The 13,664-nt window shown below is 38.7% G+C and overlaps 1 protein-coding gene across 1 annotated transcript; it reads left to right on the forward strand.

Annotated features, from left to right (window-relative positions):
- The first annotated feature begins 239 nt into the window (after positions 1 to 239).
- Positions 240 to 7,160, forward strand: tbata (thymus, brain and testes associated). Its single transcript, XM_056366305.1, has 9 exons — positions 240 to 321; positions 603 to 829; positions 2,577 to 2,747; positions 2,863 to 2,951; positions 3,707 to 3,856; positions 4,145 to 4,226; positions 5,573 to 5,738; positions 5,830 to 5,870; positions 6,538 to 7,160. Exons 2-9 carry the CDS (start codon positions 637 to 639, stop codon positions 6,627 to 6,629), a joined length of 984 nt encoding a protein of 327 aa, XP_056222280.1. The 5' UTR covers positions 240 to 321; positions 603 to 636; the 3' UTR covers positions 6,630 to 7,160.
- Positions 7,161 to 13,664: the final 6,504 nt, after the last annotated feature.

Consider the following 13,664-nt stretch of genomic DNA (forward strand, 5'->3'; position numbering starts at 1 on the left):
TGCCACATTAGATACTGCAGCAAACCGGTAAACTAATAGCCGATGTGGTGTGAGGCTCCTCACTCATAAATGTTCATGTTGACATTCTTAGTTCCATCAACCGCATTTTGCGCTCTTCAGCAGTTCTTTAATTAAACCTCACAAAATAGTTAAATCCCAGCTGCTTTGCATTTGATAACCCTGTCTAAATGAACTGGTTCAGAATGCCAGTCACTCGGGCACAGATGCCATTGTTTTTTGTTTAGTTCAGGTTTCTTAGCAACACAAGCAACACAGAGCATTAAGTACCAAAGGTTTTGAGGCTGCAGGCTGTTTTCAGAGGTAAAGTGGTTCTTCAGAATTATATTTCTCCATATTTCAGTTATTTCAATTCTTTGCCCTGGTAGAACACTAAACATACATTTTGGTCAAATTTGAAATTCAAACTTAAGATTCTTGGGGCGAATCAAGTTTGAGTGTCTCTGTCTTGTCTCCTGTTAGGTTTTAGTTTTCAAGTGATTTTTAGCATGTGCATAAGAGCCTTGAATATTAAACGTTCTGTATTTCTAACGCATCACTTCATGGAGGTACTTTACTTTTTGCTTGTTCTCTCACTCCTTTAGATTTAAATAAAATCTCCAGCTTTCAATCAGAGATATGTCGATAGTTCAAAGTCCGGACTCCCGGGGAGCAACAGGGAAGAGGAGTCAAAGTCAAACTACTCAGGTGCCATTGACCCCTGAATTTACCAAGATGCTGACGAAGAGCAGTCCACGCTTTGGGTCTTTGAGTCATCATTCATTCTTCTCCCGGCACAACCCTCATCCACACAGGGTGAGGCACATTCAAGGTGAGTGGGCAGGGATAACCGCCTGGGCAGTAGAAGAAATTCATGCACTTTATGAAACTGATTATTTATTTATGTATTATTTTTTACATCAAATTGATTTGAAAGTTGAATCAAGTCTTACCATATGCTTCCCTATATTGCAGACATCATTCGTATTCACCTAATGACTGGTATTGACCTCTGACTATTACTAGTATAGTAAATCCATTTAGAAGCTCTTCTTAATAAAGCTGCACTAATCCCACAAAGAATTTCCACCAGACTGGTCAGTTCCCCTCAGCTTTACAGAGCATTTTTAGCATCTGTCTGTCTCATTGGGTTTTTGTTTTACAGCCTGTAGCTTTACTGTGTCGGTTGTTCTCAGCTGTTTTCAGGGAAACAACACCAAGATCCTCCAGCCTCTGTGAGGCTGCCCATTGTCACAGTGGCACTATGAGCTTTTTACAACTTAATTCCAATAAACACGAAGTAAAGCTGAGGCTGATTGGAATTCCATCATTTTAGCAAATATATCATCATAAACCAAAAATACTGGACAGATTGAAAAGTTGACCATATGGTGACACCAGATCAAAGAACAGGAGAATCAAATTTATTATAATTCATCTTCTGGTGACCATGAATGCCTGTACCACATTTCACAGCGTTCCATCCAATATTTGTAATTTGATATTTCAGTGTCAACCAAAAATATCAACCTGCAGATGATGTGATGTAATGAGATCACTAAAGTTGTTAGGATACATCACCAGGAAACCATGAATGGCTGTTTGCCAATCCATTGAGTAGATGATAAGATAATTCACTAGTGGCACTAGAGGAAAAAGTCAGGTGGAATCATCCTGTGGATGTCATGGACATCTATAAAAAAATTCATATCAAACTGGTGACACTAGAGGGAAAGTCACAGGATCACCAAAGTCATTAGAATTCACCCTCTGGATACCATGAATGTCTGAACAAAATTTAATTGCAATCCAAACCTCTGATAAAGCCGCTATTCGCTCCCTGCCCTGAACCAAATGGCAGAAAGACAAAGGTTCGTAGCTGGTGCAGAAAGCTGCAAAAATAACAGCTATGTCTCTCAGGAGTTAGTGCAAACCAAAACAAGCTAAAATGCATATGTTGCCCTGTGTATATTAATATGTTGAGGTGATAATTTTGTGCTTACAGCTCGTTCTGCTTCACCGAAATAATATTATTCCTCTGTCGTGGATTTCTGTTGCAATCAGAAAATTGTTACCACCTCCACGTGCAGACCCTCACTACCTCAGTTTTTTCAGATGATAACAAAATGTGTAATCGTGATACACTGAATAACAATTATATGTTTATGCACTCATTAAATCTGACTGCAGGAGATTACTTGTCAGAGCTACATCTAATGCATTCATTTAGCTTAAAGTCTCATAGCAGCTGTGCTTTAAAAAATTAGGCCATTAACAGGATATTTATTCTGGTTGTTGGTGTGGAAGCAGCCCTTCCTGAGATGAGTTAGTACCTACATATGAAATATTTCATGAGCAGCTGTATGGGCACCTGGAATAGCAAGATGGTACATGAAAGGGATGACTGCATTATTGGCAGAAAAGTAGGTTTCATCCCTGAGGTTCTCACGAAATTGTCACCTTTAGTCTCAGCAGGGATTTTACTGGCTTCATCTCTTCAGGGCATTCGTTTGATTGTCTCACGCATCTGAGCACTTGACTTCATGTGTGCGTGAACTGTGAATACTGTGTTTCCACAGGACTCAATGGCAGACCCGTTTGCATGGTGAGAGATGATTGGTTTGTCACCTCATCATTGTTTCCTCATCCTCTTCTCAAGAGCCACGGCCTGAGGAAAGCAGCTCACCCATCTTTTGCTTTTCCGCTTGCTCAGAATCTCAGTGGAGTCAGTAGTTGCAAAAACAAATCAGGTATGTTTACGTGCACGCACGCTTCTCATTACTTTTCTAAAGCTTTGCTTCCAAAGAATTCCTTTCAGCTTCAGAATAATGAGAGTGATTTTTTTTTTATCTATTTACTTCACAGCACTATTTTCAGAGGCCTGGAGGGATGAACTTAAAGAACTTGCTGCAAAAGTCAGTTTGTCTTCTCAAGCACAAAAGGACAAAAAAGAGGTGCATGTTTTGCTGTAATTGCTGAAATCTGGAATCTGTCCGGGGTTACGCTACTGTTTTATATTACATGTTATCAAAAGAGCTTGGCTGAAACTGAATTTTTAACAATATGTAGCATCTTTTGGGACCAAAGTTGGTGTGACATACCGATGCACTGTTACCAATGACCCTCTGGATTATGGCTATTCAGTGCCCGATAATGAGACATTGACAGTATAGCAGTGTTGGTCATATGATACACAAAAACCCTGCCATTCCAAGATGAAATTTTTTTGTTTGTTTGTTTTCTGCCTTGAATTGATTCTCAATGGTAACACTTCTTCCCAGGTTGAGCAGAAACCAACAACAAGCTCAACCAATCAAATGCTTTATGTTCTGGTTCGATATGATCAGGGTCGTGGTCAGGGTTAGAAACTGCTTGTGAGGCATAATTGAGGGTAAAAATGATGTGTGGGCTTACTGATGCCTCCTCAAAACCGTTGCTAAAGCATGAACTTGAATAACTAACTTGTGGGAATGGCAGATGTTATTCTTTCTAAGAATCTGCATGTTGTGAACATGTTAACAAGATCTCAAGATTTAGCTCAAAGCACCAATGTGCCTAACTATACCTTCACAGAGCTCGTGTGGCTGCATTAATGCCGTATGGTTCCTCATTTCCTAACTTTTTTTAAATGGTTATACTGGGACATATTTTCAAGTTCAGTTTCTATGGTTTTTCTACTGAAGACTATGATTGTGTCAATGTGTTCCAGGACCAACCAGAGGAAGAACTTGTCCGTCGGAAGACCCAATATTCAGCTGAAACCGGGAGAATCATCCCTCCATCCTCCACGTTTTACCAGCGCAGATCCCATTCCCAGCGCCTCATTTATCCTCAGCCCTTCCATGATCAAGAACTCATGGTGATATTACTCCTCCACTGGTCTTAAGCTCCTTCACAGTTTGTAAAAAAGTTGTGTAACTTACAGCCATGTAATATTGCATTCCAGAGATGAAGGGTTAGCGGCAGATCTGAAGAAGATTTCCAACATAATAGAAATTCTCCAGAGAACAGCTTTTGCTTTGCTGTTGCAAAATACTCCCCAGCTCAGCTCAGTCACCAGGCCTCTTGAGAAATTGACTAATAACGAGAATATTAATTTATGTGATTTGCAAGCTAATGTTGTGATGGTCGACTGCTCTCTTGTCAGGTGTTGGAGCTACTGTGTCAGATCCTGCAGACTGATTCGCTGTCTGCAGTCCAACAGTGGCTTCTGCTCGCAGGCCAAAGAGGTAAAATGCTGCATTCCACATGGATTGAGAGGTGTTACATGCTAAATCGTTAACATAGTTTCATTTTGAGACATAATTCTTGTTATTACATGCATAAAAATAATATATTCATAAGGTGGGAAGAAAACTGGCAGCGTCTATGATGATGCAGTCACTTCAACCAGCACAATGAATTTGACATAAACTGTATTTTTTTTCAGAGATGTGATACATTTCTAAAATCTGTCTTAAATAATGTGTTAGTAGAATATATCAAACTCCCTCAAGCGCCAAAAACAGTGAATACTACATTTCCCATGATGCAGAAGAAATGCTTTCATTAGATTAGAAAATTTCGATGGTATTCAGTAATAAGTAAATATTCATAGATATTTATACATCATGAATCAAGGTAATATTTGGATTTTGTTACTGTTATTACCCTCTTACTTCTATTTTGTGGATGATGTAAACATGAGGTACATTACATATAGTCGTGGACCATATAGTCTTGAGCCGCATTTCTTTAGCCTTTTTTTTTTTTTTTTTTTTACATTTTGGCAAGTTAGCACCATTAAAAGTATGCCAAATTAGCTATTATCAATTCTTGTTCGCCATGTACCCATGGGTGTAAAGAGAACTGTCACTGGATTACTTTGATACTGAAGAAAACTTAAAAACAAGACGATTCTCAGCCAAGGTCTGGACTTCTAAGAATCGTCTTTTTCCTGTGATTTCTAATCAGATTTAAGGATGTTTAGTTGCAATTTCCATCAGAAATAATGATATCCTTGGAAAGTGTAAGTCACACTGAATAAAAATATATATGTGTATCATATCTGTGTGTTCAGATTTGACTTAGTTATGTCTCTGAGAAGGAGACATAACTGTGCTCTGTATAGTCTGGAATGTGCCAATGGAAGAATTAAAAACTTTCTATTGGCTAATTACAATCATTTAATTAAGGAAAGCCTTTGAAAACAAAGTAGTTGATTAAATGTACATTTCAATCCTGCTGCTATTTCTTATTAAGCTGATCGTTATCTGTGCCAGTCATTAATTCTTTTTCAGTTCTTACTTTTTAAGTGATGAACAATTAATACAATCTTCAGTTTACTTGCTGAATACAACGGTTTTAATTTTGCTGTTGTATTTTCCTATCACATTTCATTACACAAGTCATTAATCTACTGCTTTAGTATTTACAGTTCCCATTTTAGTTTTTAAATAGGTTTAATTAGTCCATAAATTGCTTTTTAATTGCATCAGTTAATCACTTTCAGTTGACCACTGAAAGCGTGTAATTGCTGTGGTGGAAAAAAAGCACTGCTGATGATATGGTGTCATGTAATGTGGTGTACCCTCAGAGAAAGACCTGGTGATGGGGATGATTAAGCAAGCCCTGGATGGTGTTGACCTCTCTGACCACCGTCAGCACAAGTTCCAGCAGCTCCAGGCTTTTCATCCTGGTGCATCCCCGTCAGTGCACGGTCCATCGTTCGACCAGGGGTGGAGGAAACCACGGAGAACGTGGTCGGGTTGATTTCTCAAATTTTCATCTCCTTTTTTCTGTTCAGAAATTTTTCCAGCTCAACATGTTCAACATTTTTATTCACCTCCGCAGCTCATACAGAATGAACCGAACTTTCAGCGACGACAAACCAGGTAACTAACTGGTGTGCTACTTTTTCCATTCTCAGTGTTTGTTATTTATTAATGCTCCAGAACATTTTTTTTCCCTTAAAGGTCAAGGTCACTGTGACCTCACAAAACACGCATTTGGCGGGGGCATACAACTGTAAAGCACTAATTGTAGTTTTGTTCTTTTTTTCCTTCGGTGGATTTATCTTGGTTTGTCCTTCATTACATGGGTGTCTTTGAATTGTTCTTCAGCAAAAAGGCCGTGGATCAATATGATATTTAAATTCAGATACTTAGAGGAAAAAAAAGATTATGAAAAAATGAATTGGATGTTTTTGGAACTGTAGTATATAATATATATCAATTCAGCTTTTCACAATAATGACAAAGCATTATGATATCGAGTCTCTCTCTACAGTAGTTCTCTGTATTGTATATTCATGGATAAAAGTGTACATAGATGATATGTCACCTCTGTTGTCAAAAGTCTTTCTGCACATTATGTTTATGTACGTCTAGCAGGTGGCCACCAAAAATAGGCAACAAGCTACAAGAAGGAACGGGCATTCAGAGGCTCTTTACAAAATCTGCTTTCGTTTCAGCTTTTTTCTGAATAGAACAGACGGACCTGTAGCAAATGTAAAATGACTGTCTTTGTATGAGTCTGATATGAGTGTTCTTCTTCTTGCAGAACGGATTGGAGGTGCGGAGGTCCTTGAAGTCCACGCAGGAGCTCCAGATCATCTTCAAGATCATCCACTTCAGCACACAGAGAGTGTATAGAGTTCTCAGATTTTCATCACGGTGATAGCTGTGCTGTGGTTTCCGTATTATGAGAAACTGTCGGTTCCCTTATTATTGCTCCCATGACATACCCATGTCTCAGGTTGTCTATAGTGTATTTGCTTCGTAGATGATTCTTAGAAAGACAAGCCAATTTAGTAAGAGGAGTTCACCAGATTAGTTTTCATTTGCACTTCATTGATATAATATACTGTAGGTGTTATAGTGAGAAATGATGCTGTGGATGATGTTACATAATATGTATATCCTACTGAAGGATCATGTTTCGTAACTGAGAAAACAAGTGCAGTCTCTTGTTTAAGGAGAAATAAAACTTGGACATAAAAATTGGATATTATATTATATTGGATATAATATTATTTTTTTGTGCATGCAAATATAAAGTTAAAAATGCTAAAATCTGGGGCACAGTTATGTTTTTTTCATGTGTCTCTGTTTTACAGTAACTTGTTTCAAGTTTTATCGGCTTTGACCCCTCGACATTTAATATCTAAAATAAAACTAGTGATAAATGGGGTTACTTTCTCCAATGATGAAACACTGGGAGCATATGAAGTTGAAGATGCTTAGCGACACAGTTGCACTTCTCGTTCCGACTGGTGCTATTGTTAGTGTCTCTTCCTAACTGCACGTACGTCTGCAGCAGACCAGATTAGCCTCTTTCCTTTGAAAAGAGTTGATGACACCAGTGCCCAGGGGTATACTTATATGGCTGGGTTGGCCAGAGAAATTGATTATTTGAGCTTTAATTCATAAATAATGCATTGCCCATATCGGCATCATTCTGTATGAATAAGGTTCTCTTCCTTCTCTCTCTTGCCTGCCTATTATGGATAAAAGGTCCAAGGCTTTAGCAGCACACCTACAGTACAAGAGTAGGTCACAGATGTGACAGATCAGGTTGCGCTCTGCTTAATCAAGATTTTGCAGTAGCAGACAGAAGACAGAAATGTCACAGTATCAGATATTATTTACAAAAGTGACTCAGACTGTGATACTACTGCTTGGGCGGTTTCTTTAAACGACGTAAATGCCACAGAAGAAAACCAGTTCATCAAATTGTCAGGATATGAAACAAGTTAACACCAGTGTCTGTAGGAAATAATGGATGTTGTAATGCGACGGAGATGAGACAACAAGATTTCGAAGATGGTGCCAGTCAGTTCGGGGTGTTGACGTGTTTAAAAAGTCAGGTGTGAAAGCAAATCAGTGCACGGCCGAGCAAACAGGTGGAGAGAAGTGACGCCCGTCAACAAAGGATGACAAAAGTTGCAAAACCACGATGAAAAAATACTGCATAACAAGTAAAAGTCCCATTCAGAATTCTACATGGGTCAAAGAACATGAGTGTTATTAGCAAAATGTACTTAAAATATCAAAATGATGTATTAATGTGTGAGTAGCTTTAGATAGTTGTTGTAGTTGAGGTGGAGCTAATTCTAACTACTTTACATACTGTTATGTAACTGTAGCAGAGAAATTAGTAACAATAGCTGTCAAATAAATGTACTAGAGGTAAAAGCACAGTAGTTCCCTCGGATATGTAGTGAAGTAGGTTTATAAGCAAAATGGAAATATTCAAGTTAGCCAATTATAGCCTAGTAAAAGTATTTACCAAGCTGAGTTACTGTAACACACTACAAGGCAATCTTTAATTACAATATAGAAAAGGTGCAGGAAATGTTCTTGCTCTGCAGGAAAGTGAACTAGCATATTATAAAAAAGTATATTATATATGAAAAATACTCACTGATAATGCGGATGGATGTTGTTTACACAGTGGGTTTCCAATATGTTTTAACATTTTCTCCAAATTATAAAAGTTTGCTGTCACTTTCTTTCAGCTTTCACATTCAGGCATTAAAAGATTACATAATGCGTAACCTATCATGGCAGCAGGAGTCACGCAATATCAGCGATGTCGTAGCTTAATGGTACTAATGGACGGTCAGCCAAACCAACCAGGCAGCGTGGTCATAAAAAAGATAAAGTGCTGTAGAATTTAAAAGCAGAAGTCAAAACATTCTCGACACTCTCGACATCACTGTTGCGACTCTTAAAGAATAGGGTCCACTTAAAGTGCCCTATGGAATGTGCTGTATAGGAGAGGTGTGGGCCTCCAGTGTGGACAACATTTCTGAGCAGTTAATTGAGAGATGAGATGGAGAGAGGATGTCAGAGAAAACCAGCGTCAGCGCCTGGCCCAGCTGCTTCCTGATGCTACTGGGCAACCCTCTCTGAGTGAGAGAGAAATTAATTCAAATCTGTGATCATATTATAACAGTTCTGTTGCAGCAGTATGGAGAGGCATGACTGGAATATAAATACGCCTCTATTTGAGCAAGTAGTTCAATAAAGGGGGGTGGTCTGGTTTCTCAAATTTGTGTTACTGTCAGTGAACTATACAAATCTAGATAATGATATTTTAAGATTTTCACACTTAAGTCATGGTGCCACACTGGTATATATATATTTAATTTAATGAACTTTGACAGTGCAGAAACTGACAGAAAAGACAAAAGTGGGAAGTTCTTAAACTGGCAAAAAAAAAAAAAAAATCAAACATTGGGCGCCAGGATGGAGCTGATACTGAGCAAGCATGTGATAGTCTGGAAAACATCTCAAATCACTTTCAGCTTCTTGATGGACCAGTAATTTTCAAAGTCAAAACTTTGAAAAGATACACTTTTGAAAAACTTAAATCCTCTACCGATAATGATTAAGATAAATATTTAAAGTGAGAGTGTGGGTTTTTCTCTGTTGAATATTTTTCAGCCAGTATTATGTAGTTGACCTTTTTTTTTTTTTTTTTTAAAGCTTCAACACTCAGCTCATACCTCCTCTGCTATAGCTGGACAGCTGCAGCAGTGTGATTAAAGCCACGCATGAAGCCAAATTGCAGAGCAGCATGTGTTTGGTCTGATCCAGATGGGGACAGTCCTGAGACCACTCAGTATTCAGATGCTCCAGGAAACACTGTTGATCATTTCTATATTGCACGAAAGTTTTGAGTGCAACACAGAGATGTGGTCAACAAATTCCAAGACATGGCCCCTAAACTTTAGCTTGTGTAGTCACTGGTGTAGATTAAAGGTTGAGGCTGGCCTCTGTTCTCTCATCCTGTCTGTGGCCCTAAGCCCATTCACTCAAGACGTAAAAGAAAGTCTTTATTTTTTTGTGTCTTTCTTTCTTTCTTTCTTCCTGACACCACCTTCTTTCTCTCATCTGAAATATCCTTAATAATAATGAAGTAAAAATAACTCCAACTGTGGCAGAAATGTGTGTGTTCCAACAGGAACACATCACCAACATAAAGTATAATAATAAGAAGCTGAATGAGAAAATAGGTCAGCCTTTAAAACAGGTCAAACATGGGCACAGGAGAAAATGGTGATCATTTGTTATAGGAACTATTTTCAGCTGCAGATTTTTGTGCTCAGACATTTTGTGTGCTAATTGGTATAACTACACCAGAAGCAACATGTCTCCCAGTGTGACATTGGGTTTTCAATTATGTGTTTTTCAGAGTTTTCTGTCAAGAACCAAGGCGCAAAAGAACAAGATATATCAGAAGTATTTGTTAGTTGGGTCAGGTAAGTTTCGGTTTTGCTCTTTTCATGGGATTCAGCTGTCATTTGACATTGAGTCTGAGAGGGATCACAACATCTGTTTATTTCCAGTGGTTTTCTGGCATGTCAGAAATTTGGGTCAGTTGACTTGCAGTTTGAGCAAAACCACACACACACAAAAAAATTTTTTTTATAAAAATGCAATGAACTTGCTATGTGTCAGGGTGAGAACATGTTAACGCTACCTAATCAGTATGTTGTGAATCTTTGGTTTTAAAACAATATATTACTAATTTTGATAATTGATAATGAGTTGCTGCTTTATTCTCAATTTATTCTGCCACAAGAATGATCAATACCAATGATATAATCGAAACAAGCTTTGGGTTTCAACCCTAACCCTGAACCCTAGCTGCCTGGTTTTTACAGCCAGGACAGAGAGGGAGAGTGTGAATGTCAGTGCCGGTGGATGTGAATGTGAATACTGGAACAGGAGTAGGTGAGAAAGATTTCTGTTTATTTTTAGACCTCAAAACGGTACCAGGACCAGGATCCTTCCGATGGCAAGTGCCTTGACAATAATTACGCTTCCTGCCCCCATCATCTTTACTATGAGAGGGTTTAAAAGCATGTGAAGGCCCAGGCGTTGCAAACTGTGCACTACAACAAGGGTTACCATAGCTACTCTCCCTACCTTTCATATCGCCGCCAGAACACACGTCCCTAAAACTGCCTTTGCGAGCCGAGACAAAATCATCAGCCAACTCCGGTCGCTGCTTTCTGTGTGCTCACATATGTTGCGATGCGCTGAGGAATCGAATTCTTTAATTGCTCCAACAAAACCAATTCACAAAAGGATCTGAAAATCCTCATCATTAGCGGCAGAACAAAGTGTAGAAGTGAGAGGTAACACAACATAAATAATGAATAAAGCCTGCCCAATCTTAGGAATATTATCATCAAGACAGAATAATACAAGGGAAACCAAAAAAGGCTGAAGCCCAACTGGGCATGAATCCACTAATTATATCAATCATAGTCCTGGCTGAAATGAGCCATTATTCAGTTATCTGGATGACAAAGACAGTTTTCCAGTGTGGAGAGAGAGGAGGAGGGGTGACTCGCTTGTAGGAACTCTATCAGCTGATGCCAACCATTTGTTTCCACAGAGACCGAACCAGGAATGTGGGGAGATAATATGTCCATCACAGCCATTTCTACGACCACACGCACATTAAACCAGGAGGAAATGAGTCTTCACTGAGCTCCTCAAGGACACAGGCCTGAGCTGAGGGACAAATGGTTCTTTCACGCATTCAATGAATATACAGCACACAGTCTGTACCTGTGGAATACAAGACACAAGGCTGCCACACAACCTTTCTCTCCTTCGAACAGATCAGCCGACAGCAGAGCCGTGACATTATGAGGTCATGATGGCACTAATAGGTGAAAATCTCATTAGTGTCTGAATCTCATTTTTTATTATCTGCCTGTCCACATTTGACAGTTGGTTAGCTGCTGTACTGTGTCCACATGAGGAAACAGAGATTCAACAAAATAAAGAATGATGGGATTTAAAGGAGAAAACCCTCCAGGCAGCATAAAAACCAATGTAAATCCTTCTTAAATGTACCTGTGGATGCACAGATAACATATGCCGCCTCACTGTCACTGCAGGATGTTTTTTCCCTTTTTTCCATAGACCCTTTTTCTCTGGACTATTTAAGAAATATGCTATTTTATGTCATTTTCTCCACCAGTAATTTTCTGTGGCCAGTTATGTTTAGTGGCTCCTCCAAACCTTTAGCTGGCGTAAAGGCACAGTGACGTTACTGAGGAAGAAAGCCACACATATGCTTATCCTTCAAATTCACCGCATTTTTTCCATACATGAACCACTACAGAAAAAACGCATCCTCGCACATCTGAACAGAAACTGTTGAGATGATTTTTCATCAGAAATTATTTAATAAGGTAAAAATATTTCCACTGTGTTTATCCCTGGCCAGCAAGGGGGCTGCAGTAACCGCAGCAACCTCCTTTCCACCGTAGTATGATTCTTGTTGTAAGATGAGACAGCTGGAAATATTAAAACAGTCAGAAACAGTGTGTAAGTCTATTTTTGTCTTCATCTGTCTGAAACAAACCTGACAGGTGCTGCATATCAAGATGTTGATTACACAGCTTGATTACTGCACAGGTGTGCCTTGAGGGAACTTTTTCAAATTGGCGGTTTTTTGGCGGTTAAAGGTTAAAGGTCAAGGTCACGGTGACCTCTCAAAACATGATTTTGGCTTTTTGAACCCAAATCGATCGTTAATTGTGGCCCGTGAAATTTCGGGCAACTCCTCTTCAATGGCTGTGCAAAGTTGCCGGATGTGTGTGTGTGTGTGTGTGTGTGTGTGTGTGTGTATCTTTTGTGTTTATAGAGAAAGCCTTAGATTTTTATTTCGACTCATGTAAAATGGAAGTAAAGATAAGTGTTGTATTTATATTTTGTTCAGTGTACATTCGCTGTGGAGGATTGGAAAGCATATAGAAGCAACAAAACAACAAACCATACCTTACCCATAGCACCCATACATTACCCACTGAAGAGCAGAAAGAAAAGCAGACACAATAAAGCTGACAGAAACAACCTAAAGCTGTTGAAGATGTTAATGAGAGAAAGATCCTGTCCTGACATTTAGGATAAAAGCATTATATCTCCTATTAGTGGAACTTTACATCAACGCCAGCAGTTACAGAGGGATCGGCATCATAATCAAGGTGCTCTGCAGCGACCTGAATGCCAAGAGAAGAATTTTGAGCTCTTTTATTAAAACTGTAAAAACAGGAAAGATTTTCTTTGGTTATGACCAAGACCAAAATTGAACCACTGACCTTTGTCTGCACTGCAGAATAATTGTGACAATGTATTGTATGAAATATATCAAGTACATGACAAATCTATTTTTTGTTACAGTTGGAAATGTAATTTGTAGGAGACAATAACATAATAATAATAATTAATAAATCTAAATGTAAACAAGGAGAAAGTAAAGAAGGCTGCTGGTTTAACAAACTCAAAAACCTGGAACACAAGATTTTCTTTTTTAATAAGAAACGCAGCAGGTGAGTTCACATGCCTCCATCAAAACAAGAAACAACTGCTTATCTGTAAACAGTGTTTAACAGAGCACTCCATATCCCTTCTGGGATCACTCAGACTAACTATGCAAAACATGTTCAGAGCAGCTAAGGCTTCAAGATGGAGAGATATGAACTGACTGTTTGCATATCTTTAAAAAATGACACTGAAACCCAAGAGCCCAGCACAAACAACAGAAGCTTGTCAAAATAGTTAACGATAATCACAACCTACTAAATTTTTCCATTACTTTAATTTGAGCAAAAGGCAAAACTTGAGGCTCTTAAAGGGATAAAAGCAAGTGATTTTCAC

The sequence above is a fragment of the Seriola aureovittata genome, chromosome 21 (genome assembly GCF_021018895.1).
Source record: "Seriola aureovittata isolate HTS-2021-v1 ecotype China chromosome 21, ASM2101889v1, whole genome shotgun sequence".
NCBI classification, from domain to species: Eukaryota; Metazoa; Chordata; class Actinopteri; order Carangiformes; family Carangidae; genus Seriola; species Seriola aureovittata.

Coding starts and splice junctions, on each gene's coding strand:
- tbata (XM_056366305.1), top strand. CDS start 637: ATGTCGATAGTTCAAAGTCCGGACTCCCGGGGAGCAACAGGGAAGAGG. Junction 2,748..2,862: donor TAGTTGCAAAAACAAATCAG/GTATGTTTACGT, acceptor TTTACTTCACAG/CACTATTTTCAGAGGCCTGG. Junction 5,739..5,829: donor AGGAAACCACGGAGAACGTG/GTCGGGTTGATT, acceptor TCACCTCCGCAG/CTCATACAGAATGAACCGAA.